We start from the raw sequence: 26,695 nt of genomic DNA on the forward strand, positions 1-26,695 counted from the left end.
ATGGTTCTGCACACATCCCCCTACCCAAGTGCCTTTCTAAGTTTTCTCAACAACCTGTCCTGGGCCTTGGTTTTCCCCTGTTACTGGATGCTGGACAGGCTCATGGCCTCATGTGTGGCCACGTCACTTGAAAAGCGAAGGCGCTCACAGGACCCCTGCTCCTTTCTGGCTCTAGGGATGTTAATTTCTACACCGCTGTACCTAGTACTGCTCCTGGCCTCACTACCGTTTGCCCTGCTGGGATTCCTGGTCTGGGCACCTCTGCAGGCATCCCGCCACCCATATATCTACTCATACCACAAACCAGACAAAAATCAGGCCGAGCATGGTAACGTTGCAGGATCTGGGGCAGGGATTCGTGAATGGCGCCCACAAGGCCGCAGTTTCTGCTTCGGCAGTGCCAACGTGTGCCTTCTTCCGGACTCGCTGGCTCGCTTCAACAACTTGGCAGACACGCAGCGCAGGGCGCGAGAGGTGGGCAAGCGCATCCGTAACGGTGCGAGCCGACCACAGATCAAGATCTACATTGATTCTCCTACGAACACCTCAATTAGCGCTGCATCCTTCTGCAGCGTGGCCACGCAAGGCTTCCGACGTACATCCTCATTAGACCAGCGTCCTGAACCAGCAACAGTAAGTGATGGTGACAGTGATCCTGTTGCAGAGTGTCCTGTGCATTCATCAGGTGGAACAAGTTCGGATTGCCCCGTCCATAACACCCAAAGTGTTCCTGAATGTCCCTTGCACACTAATGGCGAAGAAGCATCTTCAGATTGTCCAATCCACCAACCAGCAGATATGCAGGCATCCAGTGATTGTCCAGTCCACTCCACCACAGTGGTCACAAACTCAGAAGAATGTCCCTTGCATCCGTCTGGGGTCCAAATCAGCATCACATCGCCTGACCCTGAACCTTCTGAGGCCGAATTCCGAAATCATCGGTCCAGTGAGGGAGACATAGGCAGCTTGCAAAGTCGCACTGCCTCCCGCGAGTCTTTGACCCGTTTCCATGGTGCCACAGATGGGGGAATACCATCCAATAATACACTCTCACAGCACCGTGCCTCTTTCTTCAAAAGGCCTGTTGGCCGCAAACGTCGACATGGGGACGATGGCTTTGACCACGAGATCTCAGCCTTTTTTCCTGCCAATTTGGATTTCCTGTGCCTGCAGGAAGTGTTTGACAGACGGGCATCGGAACGACTTTGCTGTCAGCTGCACCGCTACTTCCCATATGTCCTGAGTGACGTGGGACGCTACGGCTGGAAGGGTTGCTGCTCAAGATTCAAGTTCCTAAACAGTGGCCTCGTCCTGGCCAGCCGCTACCCCATCCTGGATGCACATTTCGAGTGTTATCCCAATGGCCGTGCGGAGGATGCACTTGCTTCCAAAGGTGTTCTCTATGCCAAGGTAAGGAAGCTCTTTATGTAGGCTAGAAGTGGCGGTCGCTAAATCAAGCATAGTGGAGCATGAATAAGCATTTTCAAGTTCCTAATTTTGTTTCAAATTTGCTAAAATTGCAGCATTGTGAATTTTAACTAACCTGGCCAATTTTTTTTGTTGTTGTTCATTTCTAAGAATCATTAGACAAATTTCTGTAATCGACCAGGGTCTCAAACTCTTACAAAGATTAGTTTTTTCTTGGCTGTACGGTGACATAGTCTTTTGTGGTGGTCTTTGCAGTGTCTCTTCAGGGGTGTATGTGGTCAGCCTGGTTTGCTGTGCACATTGACAGCAGTTGCTCTCTGCTCTTGTAGCCACTTCCTGGCTTTCTGATTTAAATATCATGCAAACCTATACAAATGAAAGGATTCATGTGACAAAGAGAAGACTCAGAGATAAACTATGTCACCTAGCATTGAACAGTGATTTTTGATTCTTATGTTTAGACGTTATTGATTTAATACTTTATAATTAAATTGGCACCAATATATAAAATAGCATTACATAGTCTAAAAACATGTTTCCAGCTGGAACAAAAACACACCTTAACCCAGCATGAATTCCATGTTGATGTATGTTGGATTGGCTTTGGTTTTTCCCTAGTTTGACAGTTTATGCGAACTCTTGCTGTTAAACCAGGTCTTACTGGTGCAACTAGTGTGGTTTTGCTGGCTGCTTGCTTGCAAACAATATGCATTATGCTAGTCCAAGCAGTTTTTTTCAGCAGGGTTTTCTTGACTGGCAAGCTTTGTCAGGCTTTGTCCTCACGTCGCTAGTGTAGGTGTTGTTTACGTATAATCAGGATGCCGAGGATGCTACAGCACCCTCTAGTGGCACACAGGTAAAAATGTTACAGACTTTTACTGGTTTTTGTTTGTATTTTACTAGTAGAAAAAAAATTAAGTTCTAGAGAGTTCTTTGAGTTCAACTGAAAGCACGAGTGTATTTTTTATCTAACCATCAGATTTGTCTGAAAATAGACCTACTTCATTAAACCAATAAACTATTTTAAAAAACAAGATGAAGCTAATGTAATAAAGTTAAAAGTAAACCTTGGGAATGATATCGATGTTTGAGTTGACATATAAGTAAAGATGTTTTGGGTTACTGACTGGAAGTGGCACACCTTCTAGTGAAGACCTCATATTTCTGTTACTGGATTCTTATCTGACATTGAGTATGTTATATTTCAGTTGAAAGCACCTCTGACTAAAAATCCATCCTCACATCCTCAACACTTCCAGCCTCTTTAGACTATTTAAACACATTTTATATACTAACCGACACAGCAAGCTAGTTAACTGACTATCATATTCTAGATATCAAGTTAAATACACTGCCTTGTTTAAGATAAAGATGGAGAATCTACAAATGCAAATACAGCCAGGTCTTCTGCTGCTTTCACGTCCTGCGGGAAAGCGTGCAGTTGCCAAAGTTGCGTTTGCTTTGGAAAAAAAATATTAATTATGTGTCAAATTGTGGGAGCTTTTTGGCAACCCTGATTTCTGACCCCAGCAGAACTGATTCAACTGACTACTACGCAATAAAATCTTAAATATATTTCAGTTTGTATAGAATTACAAATTAGATATTATATCACTCACTTCGGTTCTATTAAAAACATATCGGGAAGAGATGTTCTGATGTTTAACCTGAATCCTTCTATATGCTAATGCCATATGCACTACTGAATGCTTCTGTTAGATAAAGATAAGTGCCATTTTGTTCCTAAAGTATGAAATGCTTTCAAGCGTTCAAGGCTTTTTGATGCTTTCAGGTCTGAATAACTTGACGTTTTCGCTATCCTCTTAAATTCTCCTACATGATGTAAAAGAGGCATAAATCCAAGATATGCTATGTGTGTAAAAAAAATAAAAATAAATAAAAATAAAAAAAAAATTGTGTTTAAATTAACAGGACATCAAGCAAACGCCGCACTCTTCGGAGGAACTTGCAATTTTTCAAAATGATCATGTGACGTCATCACAACGCGCATTCAGCCGAAGCCGTCTTCGATGCAGGACAGTAACAATAAGAAAGCTGGATTGAGCTGGAAAGGAAATTTTTATCCAAAGATGTGAATGAGCAAAATTTGGAAACATTTTTGTAACGCAAGGTCAAAGGAAACTTCCTCACTTCAGATAAACAGTCTGATCTGCCATTTTTCCTGGCAAACTCTAAAGTGATGAATTATGGGATTGGTTTTGCTTGTCCTTATGGTACCTTCTGAATGGGACAGACTTTATGTTCATCTCAGGAGCACAGAAATTAGGCTGCCCAAAAATGCACTTTCATAATCACAGACACACACACACACACACACACACACACACACAACAACAACTCCCTTGTCGAAGGGTGTAGGTGGTTTAGAGCAGCTGTTGGTCAGGCTTGACTCTGGATGCATGCTTTGTGAGTACACACACTGAATAATTTATAATCCTGGCTTTGTAGAGTAGAGCATCTTTTTGAAGTGTCTCATCCGTAATTCGCGATGAGAGACGCACTCCTCTGTTCTGATCTTTGGAATTGATGGTGGTTTCTATTAATATGAGTTTGGAGCTGTGCCAGAGTGGAGCTGAGTTTTTCATCGCAGAGGGATTCTTCGTGTGGAGAGTGTATTAATGGGTCCTGAATGGGTAGCTCTTTAGAGAGAGAGAGAGAGACAGATGTAGGGGTCATGTTTTAAGTATGTGTGTGTGTGTTTGTGTGTGTGTTAGAGAGAGAGACAGAGAGGGGCGGGGGGGGGGGGGGGGCAAAGAGCAAAGAGCGGTAGTGCTTATGTTTATCACCTGAGTCCCTGGCTGAACTCCAGTTTCGTTGTCAGTGCCTGGCAGACAAGCCTGCTAAATGGTGTGTGTGTGTGTGTGTGTGTGTGTGTGTGTGTGTATGTGTGTGTGTGAGAGAGAGAGAGATAGAGAGAGGGAGAGTTGTTAGACAGTAAGTGCCGTTTGCTAAGCAACAACATGCCAGAGGCTGACAGTGGCTGACAGCACACCCACCACACACACATACACACATACACACACACACTGATAAAGGTTGTCAAAGCTTCAGGTTTCGGTTTTGTCTTTGTATTTTTCATATAAGCTGCACTTGTAGGTGTGCAGAAGTGTTGATATTCAAATGCTGTTGAATTCTGGATTCTGATTGGTCAGAAGGTGTTGATTCATTGTTCTATAACTATAATAGCAGCTCTAACAGTAGTGCAGCTGCAAATCACAGGTTTATATTAATGCGCTTGTTCTAGTACGTTATTGTTTCTATAGTAACAGCTCATTCGCAGGGACTTGTATTGTGAATGAATGGATTTTTATTTTTTTTTTAACCTTGTGAAATCATTGATATGGAGACTCCAGTGTCAGCGGACAGAGGAGTTTCTCTGTAACATGACCAGCTGTGTGTTGTTGTTTTTTGTTGTTTGATTAAGAGAAAAGAGAGAGGCTGGTGAGGGAACGACTGTTTATAGCTACTATAACGTAAGTGAAAACAGGAGCTAACTTGTTTTGAGAATGTTCCACTCCGTTAAATGTAACTGTAAATGGATAAAAAGTGGTGACAGGAGCTCCGCTTCATCACACCACCGTCTGACGTATTATTTGAATAGAACAGCACAACGCTGAGTGTTTTATTGCTTACATAACAAAGTATGTATATGAGCTGGGCGTGGTCAGTCACTGAAGATCTCGCAGTGTGAGTCGTTATCTAACATGGCTGTGTCCCAAACGTTAGAGTTGAAAGTTAGTTCGTGTTTATACTGTATATCAAATTATGTTATATTAAATTTAAAAAAAATGTTAGGTATCATAAATAAGGGAGATTATATCTGGATTTATAAATGAGCTTGAGGCTTCCTAACGTCATGGTTGGAGTCATGGGGTCATAATGCAAATCACAGTTAAATCCGTGTTAAAAACGACTCTGCTGATTTACTACTAATTTATTAAACACAATTTCAGACATTTATTGAATATGTAATATCACGGTATGTGTTTGTAAATGTAACAGCAGTGTAGTGTTCAGTCTTGTCTTCATGCTTAGGGTTGAGACGACCTACGGCTGAAGCTAAGAACCCTGGTAACAAAGAGCTGTTTTCAGGAAGGTTTTGGGAATATAGGAATCTGGGAAAATCGGATTCTGTGAGCACAGGATCCTGGAAACTTTGTGAATAAAATGGCCTGTGAATATAGGCTCATGACTCTGAGGTACTGCACTGAAGCTGTTCTGGAGGTCCCTGTTGCCTGACACCTTATTTGTTGTTTTTTTCCTTTAATTTGTCAAGATGTGATGAAGGAATATGGCCGACGGCGTGATAAACACGAGCGAAGGAAGGAGGCAGGAGAAATGGAGTGAGGAAAGGCAGTAGAGAGGCAGAATATTAATTAAGCTTGTTTCCCAGAGGATGCAGCAGCTCTGTAATTCAAGCCTTCCTGAGCACACACTTATCTCCCTTATTATTATTATTATTATTATTATTATTGTTGTTGTTGTTCTACTTATTATTATTATCATTATTATTGAAAAGCTGGCTGAGGTCTCCATGGGACCGGAGTCAGCATCGGTTTGGGAGTGTGTATGTGAAAGTGAGAGAGAGCGCGAGAGCGAGAGCGAGAGAGAACATCCCTCAGTTTATATGATTGTCTCCTCCAGGTTCTTGAGTCTGTTATGTAAGTGTGTGTGTGGGTGTGAATGTCCAAGTGTCACTTGGAAATGTGTGTGTGTCGTACGTGCCTTTCTGTGTCAGAGTCTCACTTAGAATTTGTGAGTTAGACGTGTTTGTTAGCCGTGTGTGTGTGTGTGTGTGTGTGTGTGTGTGTGTGTGTGTGTGGACTCAATTACTCAATATTATTCATCAAGTGTCTGATTCTGTTCTACCCTTGCAGTAATCCTGTGTGTGTGTACATGTGTGTGTGTGTGTCATGTGTGTCTTTTTGTGTCAGAGTCTCACTAAGGATTTGTGAGTTAGATGTGTTTGTTAGGCATGTGTGTGTGTGTGTGTGTGCATGCGTGCGTGTGTGTGTCCCACTTTGTATTTGTCTCCACTTGGTGCCTGAGTCTGTTATGTGTGAGTGTGTGTGGGTGTGTGAGTGCCTGTCTAAGTGTCGCTTAATGTTTGAACTATGTGTCTCGTACTGTGTCTTGACTGAGTGTGTGTGTGTGCATGCGTGTGTGTGTGTGTGTGTGAGTACACACTGAGTTTCCATGTAATCAAGGCCACTGTATATGGCCACTCTGTAGGTGTTCAGTTACTGACTGTAGGCCATCTGTTGCTCTGCACAAAATATTGCCCCCCGCCCATGCCTGAAAGTGCAAACGTGTGTTTATTGCACCTTAATACAAACTTACTGCACTTTCATACACGCGCCAACCTCGTTTCTCACCTTATAGGCTTTAGTTTCTAACTGTAGTTACACAGGGAAAAGTTCAATACAATAATTTAATACATTTCAAAGTTTTTTCAAAAGCTTTTACACAAAAGTTACTTACATTGTAAATATTATAAAATATCAAATATAATAAAATCAATTCTAATAAATGTAACAACAACAACAAAAAAAAACAGTCAATTGTCTTTATATATAAACATTTCCATTTCAAAAAATAAACGACTTTTCCAAATCCAATTCCAATCTTCCAACAACCTGGCGTTTGTTACAGGATCCGATATCCGATATCTTTTCTCCGATGTCCGATCAAACATTTGTGCCAGTATGGGCCCGATCTTGATACTGGTTATGGGATCTGTACCGTCTTGTTTCTTGACGATCATTATACGATGTGAAAAAAACAAGCAAAAGAAAACGTCCCTTTAGAAGCCAATGCAGCCAAAACACGCATGCTGACGTCAGGCAGACGTTTTCTTTGTGGAAGGTATTATCTCGGGAAGTTTGCAGCATCACGCTGTTCGATTGTGCAAATGATTTCATTTCAGTTGTGAAATTGTGCTGATGAACAGCTACTCTGACTTGACCTCAAAATTCACGTTATGAGCTCCAATGGCTGTAATCATTAACACACACACACACACACACACACACAGTATTCCTGTTTTCTGCCCCTACATTTGCTGACGCTTTAAAGCGTCTCTGAGCTCAGCAGTGGTACACACTTCCAGCCAAGCATGCATAAGTACCTGAAATATTCATTTCACACTGCAGGGCACCCACACACACACACACACACACACACACACACACACACACACACACACACACACACACACACCCAAACAGAGCGAGAGCGAGACAAGCTGTACTCTGCACTTTGGCAATGGTTCATCACTGTCCCATAATGGAATTAAAATCTACAAATCATCACTGAGGAGCGCTTACATTTACTAGCCCTGCCTTTCTAAACCGTGCCGCTTGCATTTTATCCATCTGCATTAATTAAGCATCCAGGCTTTTTTGCTTTGGCACCAAATGATGCGAGTTAAAGGAAATCTTTGTAAAGACGGATCGATTTAAAACACTTGTCTTAATACGTATTATATGGTTGCACTCTGCGCTCTGCAGCTACAGCTACGTCCAAGCACTCTGGCTCCTTATTAAGGAATCAAACACTCAGTGTTGTGCCGTTACAGGATCATAATCAGTGACAGAGTAGTGCAATGAGCATATTTACAAAGAAATAAATAAAAAAAACGCTTCTCATGTAACCAGGAAACCGCAAGGAAGCGTAAACTCCTGTGTACTGAAGATGTCGGAAAACTTCCTTTAACTGTTACAAAGCTCTGACACTGGAGACTCCTTCCGTACAGTAGAATATACGTCTCCTTACAGAAAACTTCGTCGTGTCAATAATAAGATCATTCAGTCCGTACAGGATTTGGTAGGATGCCAGAAATGCTTGATTTTGCCGTGGCTTTTTTTTTTTGTGACGCAATTTGCAGAGTTTTGTTCTGGAAATCTACTCGAATTGGCGAAATTGCGGAAAATCTGTAGTAACTTTGAAAATCTCCGACGAATATTGCGATCGCAAATTTGGGACTGATTAGTAATCCATTGTGAATGATTCCCTGTGAATAATCTGTGACTATGGAAACAGTAAAGTATTAGAATGAGCGTATTAATATAAACCGTGTAGCGAATCGTAGCAGTTGGAACGACCGATTTAACAGTTGCTGAAATCCTGCTATTTGGTATAAAACTGTAACCGTATTAGTGTGCAGTGGGTGAGGGTCGTACAGTGTGTCCTTCCAAAGGTAAAAGGAAAGAAGCGATATTAAATAATGAGCCGTTGTTTCTAATATTCTATCGAGAGCGACTTGTCGCTACTTGGTAACCTGAAACTCGCTCTATGTGTATTACATCATTGGCCCGTTTATGAGCGAGACGTCTCATGACTCGCTCACCCCATTTATTCATTTCCTACATTTAGTCGTCGTCAGGAATTTAATATTCGGTACATCGGATGAAATATTTCCTCAGGCCAAATCTGTTGCTTCTTACTACAAGTGGGCGTTTCAGTCATTTTTAAAATACACTCACAACTTTCTGATGTTGTCGTCATGTGCTACAACGTCTACACTGATTGGTCAATGACTACGTTTACATGGACAGCAATAATCTAATTATTGACCTTACTCTGATTAAGATAATAATGTGATTAAGGTGTTTACATGAGTCGCTTTTAGAATACTCCCGTCATGTTCCCGTTTTACATGTTATAGAACATAATTAGACTAACAGCTCGCGTCATTATGTCACCGCGCCACGCCGTCCGACGTCCCTCCAGAATTTCACGTATCAACATACAGTTCGTCTTCGTTATGGTATACAGTTTCTGTGTTTTTATTTAATTTTTTTTTTACGAGCGCTTTACGTGCAGTTAATTATTTGTCATGCTGTATGTGCTAATAGACAACTGCTTGAAGCGGTGGGCTGCGTCTCAAACCGCGTACTTACCGTCTATAGAGTAGCCGAGATACATGCATTTTTCCCCACTATAGGCCTGTAGTAGGCAAGTACGCGGTTTGGGACGCAGCCGAACTCTCTTGTTCGCCGTAAAATGTCGAGAACTGCCTTGTGTGATCGTGTCCTGTCGCAAAATGCGGTGAAAACTCTCACACGACGTTCATAATGTGATTAAGGTGTTTACATGTAATACACGTCCATAATGCGACTAAAACAGGAGTACTCCACATGTCTTAATTCGATTAGAGCTTAATTCGAGTATGACCTTAATTAGATTAAGGTAAGTAAAAATTGCTGTTTACATGGTAGTTCCTTAATCAAAGTATGGTCTTAATCGGGTTAAGAGTGGATTATTGTTGTCCATGTAAATGCAGCTAATAATAAGTGAATAAGAACGCTCTTTTTTTATGTAACGCCTGTCCAAGTGGTAATGCTGCGGAACCGACGCCACGTCAAATCAAACTGCATTGAGAAACAAATCGAGATTTGTTTACTTCTGCCCACGTTGATCCCATTTTATTTCTCTCATTCATGAAAATAAGAGTAAGAGCCCAGAGTTATACATCTCAATCTCAATCTGAGAATTTTCTGTAGAATAGACAACTCATATGTCCAGTTCCTTCTGTAATGTACTGCAGTGTCGTATTTTTTTTATATTCATGAATATTTGATTTATAGAGTTTGTACGGTGAGTAGAATCAAGTAGAAGCAATTAAAAACGACTCAGTCTTTTATTCTTCAACAATAACTTTATGGTGCTTATACTAGTGTGTTTTAAATAAAACAAAAATGAACAAAAAAAATTAATGAAAGCGGTTTCCTTGTTTTCCCATTTTCATCTCGAAACAAAAAAAAACAACTAATAAACACTATATACACGGACCACGCTGGCTCAGACGTGGTTTATGAGACGGTTTCGCAGTAACAGGCATATTTGTTTATTTCATAATTACTCATAAGCACATATGTACATAGTTACCTTTGAGGTTTTTTTTTTTATTGGATGCAGAAAGCGCTCACGATCTTCTGATTCCTGTTTGGCTCTCCGTCGTTCAGGATGGAAAGGAAGAGGAAGCAGGGCCGTTGGCTGTTTGGCTCAGTGTGTGTATGTGTGTGTATGTGTGTGTGTGTGTGTGTGCGCCACACCACATAGGAGACAATCTGTCTCTTCACTGCCGTTTAATCTACATTAAAAACGAAAACCTGCATCGATCCAAATGACATCAGACTAAGCCAATTCCCCATAAATAACCAGTAAGAGGCAGACAGAGAGCGAGTGAGAGAGAGAGAGAGAGGGAGGGAGAGAGAGAGAGAGAGAGGGAGAGAATGACTCATTTGAAAACTTGTGTTTCACATAATGTGGAAAATTGACAAGAAAATGTGACATGTCAGGTACCATGACTCAACTGCACGTCTAAACGATCACTCAAGTTGTTCAGTGTCTCTAACAGATTTGTTGATGTGCTTTCTGACTCACTGTTATCTGGAATTAGAAGCGAAAGGAAATAAAATATATGTTATATTGCTTTGCTTGTATTTCCTCATTTGTAAGCCGCTTTGGATAAAAGCATCTGCTAAATGAATAAATGGAAATGGAAATGTAAAATGGCAGCGATTAAAAAAAGCATCCTGACACCAATAGGAGTCGGTTTGTGTAAGGGAATAGGTTCCAACTTATACGGTAAAATGTCCTAAAATGTCCATACCAACATTTGGGCTTTTAATAGAGTGTAAAATAGATGATAGTTTTGCCTCAGTCCCTTAGGTTTGTCACATGATGATTGTAAGTTACGTCTTATGGACGTCTAAGTTATGGAGGATAGGTAGTAAGTTTGGGTCATTCCTATGTTCCCCAGTTCTGTATTCTGTTAACAGACATGAAGGAAACTTTTTTAAAAGCTTTCATGTAGTCAGGACTAATTCTCCCAGCACCCTATTCACTTTATTGCCTTTTAACTTTAAACACCAAGGAACATAGGACCCTGGGAACATAGATACGCTCCCGCTGAGTTGCTCAGAAGCCGAGAATTTATTCATGTCTAGTTTATTCTTTGTCTTTAGGTTTTTTGAGAGGAAATGTTTTGCCTTCATTTCATTCCCTCGTCCAAATACATCATCCATCCATCCATCCGTGCTTTGTTGTCATAATGAAATTCCTTACTAACTGTACTAACTTCCATTTTAGTGTTGCTGTCACTTTAATAAATGATTACAATTTTATCCGTTGACACAGACAGTTAATGTACTTCAAATTAAGTTCAAACGATATAACTTTGGGATCTGGCTAGCATTACCTAATGGGAACTAGCATTTTAGCTAGCTAGCACAACCAGATTGGTACCAAGGTGTTTCTTTTGAGCAAATATGAAACGCTTACTCACACTGCCAGAATACACATCCATAGTTAAGTTGGTAGAAAGAGCAAGAGGGGATTGTTACATGCTAATTTACATGTGCATATAGTAGCTGAGCATTAGCAAAGTGAACAGCTTGTTCATATGTAAATCATATATTAAACTGACGGATATGTGTTGAAGGTTTTTATTTTTTCTTCTTCTAATTTATCCATATAGGCTCAGGGAAACCTTACTTTCATGTGTCCCTACCAACCAGCATCCATCAGACAAACATAGTTCCACTTAACATCAACTACAAAACAGCTAGTGTTTCGTATACTAATCCACTTATCCACTTTTAAGTTTTAAAGTGGCCATGAAATCAAAATGAGTGGTTCAGAACTTTTTGTCCCTGTCCCTTATTGGTATGGACACCAGTATGATACCATCTCTGAAAAAAAATAAAACAACAAAAGATGTATGTTATGGAGATATTCTTGTTTAAAATTTTATAGTTTGCCACTTCTAGGAAACTTATAGTTTAGTTTTTTTTTTTGTAAATTTTATTAACTCTGTACTAGTCTTGTGTTTCTCCAATGAAATGCTCTCTAGAAAGTATATGTGTCCCGTCCCCTGGTTCTACAGTAACAGTTCATTAGCAGTAAACATGGTTCCTCTGTGTGTTTTTGGCTGAGAGTCTTCCTGCACATTAATCACTTTTCCAACCATCGCTTGAGAAAATGTTTGGAAAAGGGTGGAGTGTGTGCGAGTTGGCAGTTTTGTGAGTTTTGGGAGAAGTGTTTTACCAACTTGGGGCTGTTCAGTGCTGGAGTGTCGCTACCTCAGACTGACAGAGAATGTTATTATATTCGTCTCTACCACCATGGGTGTCGTAGTAGTGTCAGGTGGGCCAGTGGTGGCTCAATAGTTAAGGTCGGGGGTTCAAGACCCAGCATAGCCAAGATGCCACTGTTGGGCCCTTGAGCAAGGCCCTTAATCCTCTCTGCTCCAGGGGCGCTGTATCATGGCTGTGCTCTGACCCCAACTTCCTAACAAGCCCGGATATGTGAACAAAAGACTTTCACCGTGCTGTGACATACGTGATGTTGTCGTCTAGGGAATCGTCCTGGCGTGGGTGAAGGTGGCAGATTTGAGAAATCCTCCACAGCTGTTAAAAGGCTCTCGTTAAACTCTTCACTGTTCTTTACTGTCAGGTTTGTTTAGATATCCAGGGGTGTGGCTTACTGTATCTCGGAGGCTGCTGGCTGTTGTGTAAATCAATCACTTCAACACGCCGTTACTCAGACTTCCTGTTTCAAAAGGAAATTCATAACATTCGAGAATCAAATGACGGCTCTAAAGATGTTTCACGGGGACTTTAATGTCATGCTGTGTAGATTGAGACAATCTTTCTTCCCTCTATCTCCACAGGTCCAGGTGGGCACCTCGCATCAGGAACAGAGGATTGTAGGGTACATCGCCTGCACCCACCTTCACGCTGTCGAAGGTGAGTGACTGTGGACACACACACACACACACAAATTAAATTTTTATTTCTTTAGATTTGTGTGTGTGTGTGTGTGTATGATAAAAGCCAAAATGCTGCATGACTGGATCAAAAAGCACACTTATTAAAAGCACACACACTGCACAATTGTTCTGTTCATTCACAATGCTATAACACACGCACACAAACACACACACACACACACACACACACACACACACACACCCCGATCTGCTCTCACTTTCTGCACAGATTAACGATCATAGCCCATCAAACCACCCACACATTCATAGACACACACGCTCACACACGCGGTGTCGTGTAACCATGGCGACAGGTCATGACCGAGTTCAGCGTCAGTGCTGCTATTTAAAGGATGTGGACGTAGGGAAGACAGAGCTCCCTGCTATTCCTGGAGCCCCACACACTCACGTCTGCTAGCGATGCTAATTACAGCGCACTCAGCTATTCCCGACTCATGCGTGAAAAATGAAAGAGAAGGAGAGCAAGAGAAAGAGAGCTTTTTCAGCTGCTGTTATGCTTTTACTCAATAATAAAAGGCCATTGTAGTCCTGCATCCTTTCACGCGAGCGTGTGTGTGTGTGTTTGTAATTGTGTGTATGTCCTTCTTCCCCATGATGGACAAGCAAAGAGGACATGTCTCCTTCAATGTAACTGACAAGTCAGAGGCCACGCCTGCTTTGCTGTGACTGACAGGTAGACAGACCACTCCTTCACTGGGACTGGCAATCATGAAGCCATCCTCCTCCTCACTGAGAGCGGTTATACGTACTTGTGTCTTAAATTTATTCCCACACTTTACTGTGACTGACGTGTAGAGTGGCCACGCCTCATTCACTGTGACTGACGTGTAGATTTACCACGCCTCCTTCACTGTCACCGACATGTCGAGAGTCCTCGCCTCTGTTTATGTGGCTAACATGTAGTAAGGCCACACCTCCTTCACTGTGACCGACATGTCAAGAAGCCATGCCTCCTTCACTGTGATTGACATGTAGAGAGACCACACCTTCTTCAGAAGCCACGCCCCTTTCACTGTGACTGACATGTAGAGAGACCACTTCTCCTTCACTGTGACTGGTAAAAAAAAAAAGGCCAAACTACCTTTACTACGCATGAGAAGTAGAGAGGCCACACCTCCATCACTGTGACTGACAGGCACATCGTGGTGGGGTAAGAGAGAAACACAGTGCCAAAGGAAATTGATTTGATAATGTCTACAAATAATAACCTAATAATATTAAAAGATCCAGGCATGTGTTGTCAGACTTACAGAGCGATACAGAGAAGCTCGGATTCATTCAGTCACCATCGCCGAGCAGCTTTTACACGATTCATGCTGTTCTGAATGGATGAACGTTAGCGTTATATAAAGCAGATCTGAGGCGTGACAGCGCAGAGGCAGCTCTGTGTCGCTCTTTAATCATTCGTGTACAGTCTCAGCTCACACCACAGCCGTGACTCATGGGCTTTCTGTCTTTAAATACGGCCTGATTTCACCTTAACGCCCAGAGACACACTACTGCCCACACACACACACACACACACACACACACACACACACACAGACACACACACACACACACACGGCAGGAGCTCTTTGAAATGTGTTACTTTGAAATATGCTATGGGAATGCTGCACCTTTCATTCCTATACACTCTCTTGCTCTCTTGCTTTTCTTTTAGGTGTGCTTAGTGTCTAAGAAAGCTTGCATTTTTTGCATTTATTCCCTCTCCATTTTCTCTTCCTTTTCCATTTATTCTCTATTTACCTTTCATCATGCAGCTTTCCTTTCTTTTCCTTACCTTTCCTTTCCTTTCTACCATTCTCCTTTTCCTTTCTTTTAGTTTCCTTTCCTTTCCTTTTCCTCTCCATCCTTTCCATTCCTTTCCTTTCTACCATTCTCCTTTTCCTCTCCATCCTTTCCATTCCTTTCCTTTCTACCATTCTCCTTTTCCTCTCCATCCTTTCCATTCCTTTCCTTTCTACCATTCTCCTTTTCCTCTCCATCCCTTTCCATTCCTCTCCTTTCTACCATTCTCCTTTTCCTCTCGATCTATTTCCATTCCTTTCCTTTCTACCATTCTCTTTTTCCTCTCCTTCCCTTTCCATTCCTCTCCTTTCTACCATTCTCCTTTTCCTCTCCTTCCCTTTCCATTCCTCTCCTTTCTACCATTCTCCTTTTCCTCTCCTTCCCTTTCCATTCCTCTCCTTTCTACCTTTCTCATTTTCCTTTTCTTTCTACCTTTCTCATTTTCCTTTCCTTTCTACCATTCTCCTTCTCCTTTCCTTTCCTTTCCTTTCCTTTCCTTTCATTTCTACCATTCTCCTTTTCCTTTCTACCATTCTCCTTTTCCTTTCCTTTCTTTTCATTTCCTCTCCATTCCTTTCTACCATTCTCCTTTCCTTCCCATCCCTTTTCTTCCCTTCCTTGCATGTCTTGTCCTGCCCTATCAGTCCTTTCCAATATTCTCCTTCCCTTTATTGCTCTTTCTCTTCCCTCTCTTTCTCTTATATACAGCATTGGGTGTACAGTACTGTGTCTTTCCTGTTTGACGTATACTGAAAATTCCCAGGATCCCACCAGGGGGTAGTGTTAGACTGAAATTTAGCACTACGCCTGTAAACTAGCCTGCATTACGAGGTTGCTCTTTAATCACCAGTTCCCGTCTGTTTCTCAAATTGCTGCTAAACTGGTTAGCCCACAGCGTCAGTTCCACTTTTTAGTGAACGTTGATGATGTCTAGTGGCAATCTGTCTAATAAAAGAACGCAGAAGAATTCTGACTAATAACCGCAATGCATTCACTGTCATCTAAGCTACGCGAGATGCACGTCTATCTCGGAATAAGGGTGGGTCTTCTCTCGGCTAAACCTGGACACGCCTCCAATCAGTGATATTCTTTGAGAGTCTTTATACACATATATAATATTTAACATATAAAGAACTACACTATAACGATTCTACATTTATCATCAAACCCCACGGTCAGATTCAACGGTGTAGAAATGACTAAGACGCGAATGATCAAAGCCGTCATTGCCTCGTTGTGTCTCTCGGCCTCGTACAGGCGATGCGTCCGTGCGTTGCGAGCAGTTAGATCTGCTCCTGCAGTGGGGCGCTGAGTTTAGGAGGGCCACGTCTCAATCCGCAGGTCAGGAGAAAGGTATGGAGGACCAGGTGGCCTTCGACGTCATCCTCGGAGACCTGAACTTCGATAACTGCTCCTCAGGTAAGTTCACTGCTGGAAAATATGCACTTCGCTTTTTGTTTTTAATTATACCCCATCCCATATCTAGTACATTGCTTTTAGCTTTAATTAACAGTCATTTAGAGAGGGGAAACCCATCAGAGGTTCCTTTTTCCAGCGATAGCACTGACAGGAAAAGTTATGGAAGCCCTGGACGACAAGTAGTGAAATAGAGTTCTGCTGTTATTTCGATTTATTAACTCGTTATTATTTAAGATATCATGTCATTATTTTGATGTAACATCTTGAAATCTCGCTAACGCTTTACGATAACAGTACAAGTAACTAATGGTCAGTTAAGGCATGTTCTAATCAAGAACTAATGAAGAACCTTAACTACATGTTAGTACATGTTTGTTAGTTAATGTATTAATGAACACTTTGGGATAAAGAAATCAAACCCGCTCTTTAAGAAAGAATATAAATTAAACGTGCACATTTTAAAATTGTTTGTAAAATTTGCCAGCTGCAGCTACATCACAAACAACATTGGATGGCGCTGGATTACTTTGGCGGTTGACTTTGGTGGCTTGGCGGTTAAGGCTCTAGCCTACTGATCGGAAGGGCAGGGGTTCAAGCCCCAGTACTGCCAAGCTGCCACTATTGGGCCCTTGAGCAAGGCCCTTAACCCTCTCTGCACTGTATTATGGCTGACCCTGTGCTCTGACCCCAACTTCCTGGCATGCTGAGTTTCACTGTGCTGTAATGTATATGTGATAAATAAAGACTCATTATGATTATAGTTAAGGTTAGTTCCTCATTAGTTACCGATTAGTACATCCCTTAACGCATCATTAGATCATATTAAAGTAATTATTAATTCAGGTATTAGTACATGATTGCTCGTGTACTGTTATTGTAAAGCGTTACAGGAAGCTCTACTTTATAGCTTGGGATTTATTAGTTATTTAATTAGAACAAACCAAGCATGTATAAATCCTATAAATAGCAATAAGGTTCTAGCACCTTCTCTGCTTGGACCCCTAAAATAACCCCCACATAAGAAATGAATAGCTTATTTTTTTTATTAGTTATTGTCTCAGTGCATGGCCCCTTAAAATCCTGAGCAAAATCAGTTGGGTTCCAATGCTTTGTGCTTGACCCCTAAAAATCCAAGCACGTATGAAAATACATAAAAATCCCAACAAAGACAACAGGGATGTAGCACATTCAGCGCTTGGACCCCTAAAATGGCAGTAAAACTGTTATTAAAAACAATACTAATAACCGTGGCCAGGAATTATAACAGCAATTTGAAACAAATTCTTTGAACGGCTTTTGATTTCGAGCTGTGTCTCAGGCTCGCTCTGAGCACTTGGACAAACATCGATGTCTCATCGTCGTCAAACTCCCCCGGCTCTATTCGATTCCATGCTGACTGGAAGGGAGTTTTCAGCTTAATTAAGTGGATCATTCGGTCTCAGACGTATCGACAGCCTCCTTTCTCTCCACTCCAGAACCCAACGGCAGTTGATTGTATGTTTGAAAAGATGGAGAACGGCAGGGTTTCATTTTAAAGTGCTTCTCTCCCTCTCTCTCTCTCTCTCTTTTGTTTCTCTCTGTTTTAGAGGATAAGTTGGAGCAGCAGCACGCTATATTTACTCAGTACAGAGATCCGTGTCGTCTGGGGCCTGGAGAGGACAAACCGTGGGCTTTGGGTGAGTCGACTCTCGCTTGCTTGACGTATTACTGCCCTCCTGTGGCTTATTACTGACACTGTGACCTGCTTTTATACGTCATGCGTCATCAAAGGAGTTTCCAGTTCCTTCGTCTCACAGTACATTTATAGATTAAAAAGAAATTAGAGCTAAAATGACCCTGATATTCCAGTTTATTTAAAGCAACGGGCTGCTTTTTGTTTACTTTCTCACCTCTCTGTACAGCACGTTATCTTTTTCGTGTTAGCTACCAGTGACTTACTAATAAAGTTTATTTTATATACCCAGTATTTTTCAATTAAGCGTTAAGTAATATAAGAAAACTGTAAGCAATCTCAAACTTAAGTGATAGCAGCTGTGTTTCGTTGTTCGCTCGTAAAAGAGCTTCTTTTCTCAGTCGCCATTTTCTAGTGGTGTCATATTCAACGTCATATTGATGAGAAATCTAGCGAAGAGGTAGTAGATACACTGTGGAACTCAGAATGCAATGCAGCAATATGACACAGTTACGGAAGAGACTCGGCCCAGCTAGTTAGCGATCTACGAGATGATGAGTGTGCAGACGATGAGGTGAGAAAGCTGGACAGACCACAGGACTAAAGCACCGCTGCAGCACTCTGTTTGGGTAAACATTAAGCGAGGGCGAAATCCCACTCCACGGCAACACGATCAGCAGGTAGAATAGCATTGTGGGTAATGTAGGAAAGTGTTAACCAGAGTGAAAATAGAGCAACATTGTCAACAAAGTCAGTGAAAGAACCGAAATAAGTAAATAATAAATAAATAAATTTAATAAGAGTGTAGTTCTTGGAAAGTTGGGAAGGATGATCAAGACAAATAACAAACTTTTTTTTTTTTAAAGTGTGGGGAAAGTGTTGTCTCTACACACTGCTCGAGAGCTCTTCAGAGCTTTATGCTTTGTGTGTGTGTGTGAGCACACAGAGCAAATTTAGACGTGCCGCAGGCTCCGCTCGCCCCGCAGATGGTGTGTGAGATGAGCTGGCAGGATGTGCCCGTGAAGACGTTGCCTTCCCAGCATGCTCCGCAAACAGACAGGTCCCGAAGCGGCGGCAGCGGTGGTTTAGTGGCTCACGTCCAGTTGCCTTAAACACTGACCACCCTTGAGTCGAGAGCCTCAGGAGATCTAGGCCTGCTCAAGGAAAACAACATGGCTGCCAAAACCTTCTGAATTTTAAAAAGGCAGTGTTTGCTGAGTTTGTTAGTTTTAGCCCTTGCTGGGTTTTCCTTTTTTTTTGCTCCAGAACTGTGAAACGGTTCTGTTTCCCTGAAGAGTCTGTTAAAGGAACACAAGTCTCTTGTGGGAAAGGAAATACAAATGGAGTCCATCAGCCAAGACATTGTGGTCTCTAACATGGCTGGAGCTACGAGGCTAATGTAGCTAAGTAATGGAAAATGGAAACTACCGCATCAACTAAAATGTGTGAAGGTCCACTTACATTCAAGTCAATAGAGTATAATAGATCCAAATAGAGAGCTAACATGACTGACAACAGTTACCTTTTCAGTGCTTAAAAGGTGCATTAATAATTAGTTCATGGCTATCGATACAACAATTTGTATTGATTATATTTAGTTTTGTGATGGCCTAGCCCTCTAGCTAGTCTGTGGTCCGATGAGCTGCCTTCAGCTAAATAATTTACACAAATGCATGTGATTGGATCTGCCACGGACGTTGCATAGGTACATGTTTTAAAAACATAGATTTGCTGAACTGCAGCTAAGATTTTTATCGGAACTGCTACAGTGTTTTTTCAAGTTTGGTTCGTTGCCCCCTGTACTTTAGCCTCCAAATGTACAGCTCCGCCTTCAAACTCCAAACCACGCCTTCTATCTGATTCTGATGCTGTAGCGTGAAACCAAACTCTGTGCTGAGGAAGAAACTGATTATGTAGCTCCAACTCGTTTCTACATTTTTAGCTCAGCTGTGTCTTTTTGGCCTTTTTTTAAATAGATAACCCCATCAGCAAGTCTGTTTGTGACACACCTACAGTACATCTGTGACATTTATTAGGCTTACAACTTCAAATATAATGCTAAACTGATCGTTATAAGCTTTAATTACTGATCCACTCAAATTCCAGAAGAATTTAAGTAAGCAAATGTCAGACACCAAACATATCTTTTGGGAGTACATTTGGGGAAAACTGTCAATTATTTGAATTTGTAAAAAAATATTAGTGGTTAGCACGTTCGCCTCACACCTCCAGGGTCGGGGGTTCGATTCCCACCGGGGCCCTGTGTGCAGAGTTTGCATGTTCTCCCTGTGCTGCGGGGGTTTCCTCCGGGTACTCCGGTTTCCTCCCCCAGTCCAAAGACATGCATGGTAGGCTGATTGGCATGTCCAAAGTGTCCGTAGTGTATGAATAGGAGTGTGAATGTGTGTGTGAATGTGTCCTGCGATGGATTGGCACCCTGTCCAGGGTGTACTCCGCCTTGTGCCCGATGCTCCCTGGGATAGGCTCCTGGTTCCCCGTGACCCTGAAGGAAGGATAAGCGGTATAGAAGATGGATGGATGGATGGATATAGGGCTGTGTGTTTGTGTTACAGTGCTGTTGTTTGTGTTTTTTTAAGCATTCTTGCTCCTTATCCTTATAAACTTATAATAGGGGTCCAAGCACCAGTAGACACCGCAAACACAAGATTAAACTAAACAAACTATATGTGAAGACAAAGAAAAACTAGAAAACTAAGAAATAAGAACAAGGTGCTATAAAAATGCTTAGCTTTTTTAAAAATTAAAAGTATAGTATACTGTATGTATATATATATATATATATACATAGAGAGAGAGAGAGAGAGTACTGCACAAATTTCAAAATTGAGATGAAACAGTCTTAAATGTAGAAAATTTACTATAAAAGCAGTAAAACTAAACCTTATGAAGTTGTATCTTGGAGAACCTTCACACTTTTTCAAGCTCTCACCTACTTCTTTCTTATGATATTGTTATAGGGGAAATTTCAAGACGTTTCCTCTGTTAGGTGTTAATAAGACAGAATTGTATGCATTTATAAATGTTAAATATTTTTATACGTATGCATTATTTCGTTTATTTTTAGCGATTCTGATTCATCTGTTCAGTCTTGCTTCATATCACACGTTGTATAAGGAACTGTCTAATCTGTTAATAATAGCCCCTGAAAAGAAAATGGACAAAGCAAGAAACTGAGGAACTGAAAGAATGACCTGTAAGGGTGAATTTTTAAAAAGCCCCCGAGATGTGTAGCATAACGAGCGATAGAGGAAGTGTAATTATGACTCACGGCTTCATCGAGCTCGTTTGAGTGTGGTGCGATGCCCACGCGTGTGTGCAGCGTCTCAAGCGCAAGCTCTAAACGGGTCCTGATTACACAAAGATGTCAGATCTGTGTTCTCGTCATGACTGGAGTGTCTGCCGAGGCGTTTAGATTAATGCAAAAGAGGGGTTTTGATTGCAGAACAATCTGACGGTCGGCGTTCCTGTAATGAGTGCAGAATCTCTGGATTTGAATGTCGAGAACAAATCTTGAATGTTCGCGTCTTAGTCATGAATGTTCATGCAGAACATTCATGGAGGTGTTAAACGGCTAAATACGGCCTCACAAGGTCGCAAAGAGTCAATTTTGCATCATTCAACCCTTTGTGTGTGTGTGTGTGTGTGTCCACAGGTACCCTGCTGGACACGAGTGGTTTGTATGATGAAGAAGTCAGCTCGCCAGAGAGTCTACAAAAGTAAGTCTCACACACACACACACACACACACACACACACAAACACCTTCACCCACTGTTAAGTTCAATAGTAAGTCCAAAACACAAAGGCTTGGACAGACACTAACACACACATTCTAACAAATCCCACCCCCCCTCCTTCATGGTGGAACCATTAAAGTTTCTGTGTAGAACCCTAGAACAGAATGTGTGTAGTGTATTGTAAAACTCCTTTTTTATGTGGGTATGTATTTATATTGTTATAAGAACCCTTAATTATCCAATGAACCCTTAATGAACCCTTGAAGATTATTTTTTTCAAGAGTCTATGTATTAACTGGGAACCTTTTTTTTGGTTAATTAACCACCCTTAATTTTCCAATGAACCCTTAAAGAACCCTTTTATTGAAGCGTGCATGTATTAACAGGGAACCCATTATTGGAAACTAAGAACCCTTAATTTTCCGATGAATCCTTAAAGAACCACAGAAGAACCCTTTTTTCCAAAGAGTGTATTAATTGGGGAACCTTTTTTGGAAGCTAAGAATCATTCAATATCCAATGAACACTTAAAGAACCATTGGAAAGTCACTTTTTCCCTAAGACTTTAAGTATTAACTGTGAACTCTTTTCAGTATGTAATAACTAGGAACCATTTGTTGGAAACCCTTAATTATCCAATGAACCCTTGAAGAACCATTTCCCCCCTAAAAGTCTATGTACTGACTTAAGTATGTGGTACTTTCTGTGCAATGTTTAGCATATTTTTTGGTGATGTCTGAAAGCACTGTATGAATTATCCAGTGCCCACTGATATCACATAGTGGACTTTTCCATAGGACATCTCCTATGTGTTGCATTTTCTCTTCCGCCTTGTACCACCTTTTACAGTTCAGACAAATGAAAGAACCTTTTAAAGCATTTCTCCGAATCCTTGGCATTTCCGTTAAGCCTTTTTTCTTTTAAGCTTGGCATTTCTATGAATACTTGGCATTTCAAAGTCGGGGTGGACGCAAATGTCCAATGCACACATGTACCCACTGCTGATTAACTATCTCCCTGCATTCCTCTTTTAACAGGGTTATGGAGAATGAAGAAGGCAGAAAGGAGTACTTGGTTTTCCCAGCGAGTAAGAACCAGTGTCCAAGTCAGAAGGGACGTAAGATCCCGCTGAAGGGAAATGGACGCAGGATCGACTACATCCTGTACAGAGAGGAAGGCGTGTACGCCGACTGGAAAGTGGTCAGTATGAAGAAGTAATGTACTTCAGTCTGTTTTATTCAAGCTCAACACTCCCACCTTGTGGCACTGAGTAGGAACAGCCTGATTGGTAAAGGAGTGAGGAACAATTATTTTATTTATTTAAAAGTAAGATGTACTTTTTTTTTATCCATTTATAGTTACATTTAATGCTGTGAAACAAGTTATCACTTACATTGTAGCAGCCATACATAAACTGTAGTTCCCTCACCAGCCTTTATTTCTCTCTTAGTCTTGAAGGGCAAAAAATGCAATTTGAAATCCTTTTCACAGACCGAAACAGCTTTATGCTAATTTATTTAATACCTGCCCTTCGATTCTACTGGTTTGCATTTGCATGCAGAGTTCCTGAAGTGACTTCTTTATTTTTGCATTTTGTAAATCAAAATGGAATACTGTACCTGTATATGAGCTGATAATTCATTAATCTACAGTACCGTGAAAACGTAGTTCATACTTAAATGTTTCAGATCTTCAAAGAAAACTGAATACAAGACAAAGACAACCTGAGTGAACACAAAATACAGTTTTTAAATAATCATTTCATTTATTGTAGGAAAACGGTTATCCAAAACCAACTGGTCCTGTGTGAAAAAAGTAATTGCCTTCTTATTTACTCAATCAACCAGTTAACTACATTTAATTGATAATTATGGTCAGTTAGAGTACACACACCTAGCCTTAATTACTGGCAGCCCTGTTCAATCTAAAAATCACTTAAATAGAACCTTAAATAGAACCAATGTGAATTAGGCTAAAAGGTCTCCACAAGCAGCACACTATGTCCTGATCATAGCTGAGAAATACATAAGTCTGGAAAGGGTTTAAAATCCATTTCTAAGGCAATGTGACTCCAGCAAACCCCAATGAGAGCCATTATTTCCAAATGGAGAAAACACGGAATCTTCCCAGCAGTGGCCAGGCCTAATTTCACTGTTCCACTGTTCCTCCTGATTCCACTGTTAGAGATTGGGAAATATGGTATGCATGGGAGAATTGCAAGGTGAAGACCACTGCTAACCAAGAGGAACACACTATAATGGGTTAGCATGGCTGTGGACTGCTGAGTCAAAAGTGGAACTTTTTGGGAAGACATGGGTCCAGTTATATCTGGTGTGCAGCTAAGACAATAAGAACAATGAGAACATCATACCAACAATCAAACATGGTGGTGGTAGTGTGATGTGGTGGGGATTTGGTGCTGCTTCAGGGCCTGAGCAACTTGGCATAATTGCTAGAACCATGAATTCTGCTCTCTACCAGAAGATCCTGATCGAGACTGTCTAGTCATCAGTTCATGATCTAAAGTGTAATTGGGTTATGCAGCAAGGCAGTGATCCAAAGCACATGAGCAAGTTCACAGCTGAATGACTCAAAAGAAACCAAATGAACGTTTTGGAGAGGCCTAGTCAAAGTCCTGAATTGAACCCCATAGAGATGCTGTGGCAGGACTCGAAAGCGACCTCCAATGTGGCTGAATTAATCAGTCCGTACAGGATTTCGCAGAGGTTTTTTGTGATTGTTGCAGCCAAATATGTTTGCTTTTGCTGCGTTTTTTTTTTCTTCTTCAAAATTTGCGATGCAAGTTTTTTGTGCTTTTTTTTTTTGTGGAAAACTACTTGAATTGGCGAAATTGCAATTGCACAAAATAGTTGTACACGTTCTTTCGCAGTGATGTTTGTTGGTAAATGAGACCTTTTAGCTGTACTCATGTTCAACGCACGTGAATAGATGAGGGCTTTGGCTGAATGCGCGTTGTGATGACGTCACGTGGCGTGTCCTGGCGTCTTGTACCAGCTGTATATGGTTGAAATGACAATAAAGCCACTTGACTTGAAATATGTGTAAATCTGCTGTCATTTTGAAAATTTATTAATTTAATTAATTCATTAATTTCTGAGATAGCAAAATCCTGGAAGGACTGACTAAAGCAAATAAAGCGGAAGAGTGAGCCAGAATTCCTCCACAGCAATATGAAAAACTGATCTCCAGTTATCAGAAGCTTTTGGGTACAGTTGTTGCTGCTAAAAGAGGCCAGTTCAATTCCAGTTTCGCATGGGTGATATGTGATAAGCTTTTCCCTTCAGTAAATGAAATGATCATTTAAACGCTGTTTTGTTTCCTCATTTTCTCCTTGTCTGATATTACATTTCGTACAAGGATCTGAAACCATTTAGTGTGACAAATGTCAAAACAACAAAAAATGGAGGAAAACAAATGTTTTTTTTGAACAGCATTCATCAGTCCTCATGCATTCAGACTTTTTCCCCATGTGGTCCACTTCGGAGTTTTTGGCAAATCTGGAAAACCATCAGCACCATCCAAAACATTACCAATGTGAGCTGGGGAAAGGGGGCGGGGCTTCCAGATAGCGTCAGTTCATATCCGAGACACTCAAATGACGATTGTTTCATCTGCCAATTTTATTATGGGAAATAATAATAATAATATGGGACAGCTCTTTAGGTGTATTTTAGAGTACATTCCACATGTTAACATCTGGAGCTCATCTGCAAAATGTGTAAAGGTTGGCAGGTCTTTTCATTTGCTGTTTTTTGGCATTTTCTGTCTCACTTCTCACCCACACCCACATGCAGTTTTGAAGGGCTGACAGTTTGAGTCTCTCTGCCGAAGCGTAAAGGTCAGTTTATTTCCCGAAAAAGCTGGGTGCTGAGTGAGTCATCATATGTTTGTTGTTGTATTATTACAGGACATTGAGGAGTTCAGTTTCATCACTCAGCTGGCCGGACTGACCGATCACCTCTCTGTGGCAGCGCGACTTGCCGTGTCTACAGGGGAGGAAGAGTCATAAATCCGGCTTCCTGTTACACAATGCCACGGACAGAGCGAGAGAGAGCGAGAGAGAGAAAGCAGAACTAAATCCTTCCCAACTGCGGAATGGAAAGGAAAATAAGTGTGTGACGTTTTAAATCTTGCCTCATCCTCATCAGTGACAGCATGGAGGCACGGCATCAAACACAAACACCCACATACACTCACGCTCACCCACATATACACCCACACACACACACACACACACACACACACAAAACACTGATGGGCACACTGTCCTCTGTTTTACCCAGAGACACACGGTGATCTCACTCTCTCACTTCCTCTTTTGGGTATCTCTACATTCACACTCGAGAGTGAGAGTTTACGTCCTTATCGTGCTTTATCACACAAGTTTGGCTCAACTCTGCTACTTTCACTTCTCCATGGCCTACGAATTGAGGAGAACACTTTTTTTTTGTGCCATGACTCGAGGAAGTTTTACAGGGAAGCCTAGATTCAGAGTATTGCATGTCCCGATGATTAAATGAGACCTTTCCCTTTAGCTCTCCTCAAGAACCTCAGCGAGAAGTTTCTTTCTTTTCTAACCTCTTTCTAGACCTTTCTATGGCTGAGCGCGCCGTCTTTGTAGAGCGCTTGTACAGAGTCACCTGTTGCGAATGGACTCGACTCTGATCTATAAATACAATCAGAATAATTAACTCTCGTATTTCTAGCGGTTTATTGTAGCCAATCTTTGAACTACAGTAGTGATACCGTGTGTGTGTGTGGGGGTGTGTGTGTGTGTGTGTGTGTGCGT

At 41.4% G+C, this 26,695-nt stretch overlaps 2 protein-coding genes across 2 annotated transcripts in view; both read left to right on the forward strand.

The window, feature by feature from the left end:
• smpd3 (sphingomyelin phosphodiesterase 3) lies at nucleotides 1–26,284 on the forward strand. Its single transcript, XM_053631546.1, has 7 exons — nucleotides 1–1,410; nucleotides 13,127–13,202; nucleotides 16,295–16,456; nucleotides 18,043–18,132; nucleotides 21,802–21,865; nucleotides 22,923–23,085; nucleotides 25,814–26,284. Exons 1-7 carry the CDS (start codon nucleotides 1–3, stop codon nucleotides 25,913–25,915), a joined length of 2,067 nt encoding a protein of 688 aa, XP_053487521.1. The 3' UTR covers nucleotides 25,916–26,284.
• Nucleotides 25,301–26,695, forward strand: part of LOC128611770 (regakine-1-like) — a 32,103-nt gene continuing 30,708 nt past the window's right edge. Inside the window, exon 1 of the mRNA XM_053631548.1 lies at nucleotides 25,301–25,307. The gene's annotated coding sequence lies outside the window, so the exon portion shown is untranslated. The remainder of the gene's footprint in view (nucleotides 25,308–26,695) is intronic.

This window comes from Ictalurus furcatus, chromosome 8 (genome assembly GCF_023375685.1).
Source record: "Ictalurus furcatus strain D&B chromosome 8, Billie_1.0, whole genome shotgun sequence".
Classification (NCBI taxonomy): domain Eukaryota; kingdom Metazoa; phylum Chordata; class Actinopteri; order Siluriformes; family Ictaluridae; genus Ictalurus; species Ictalurus furcatus.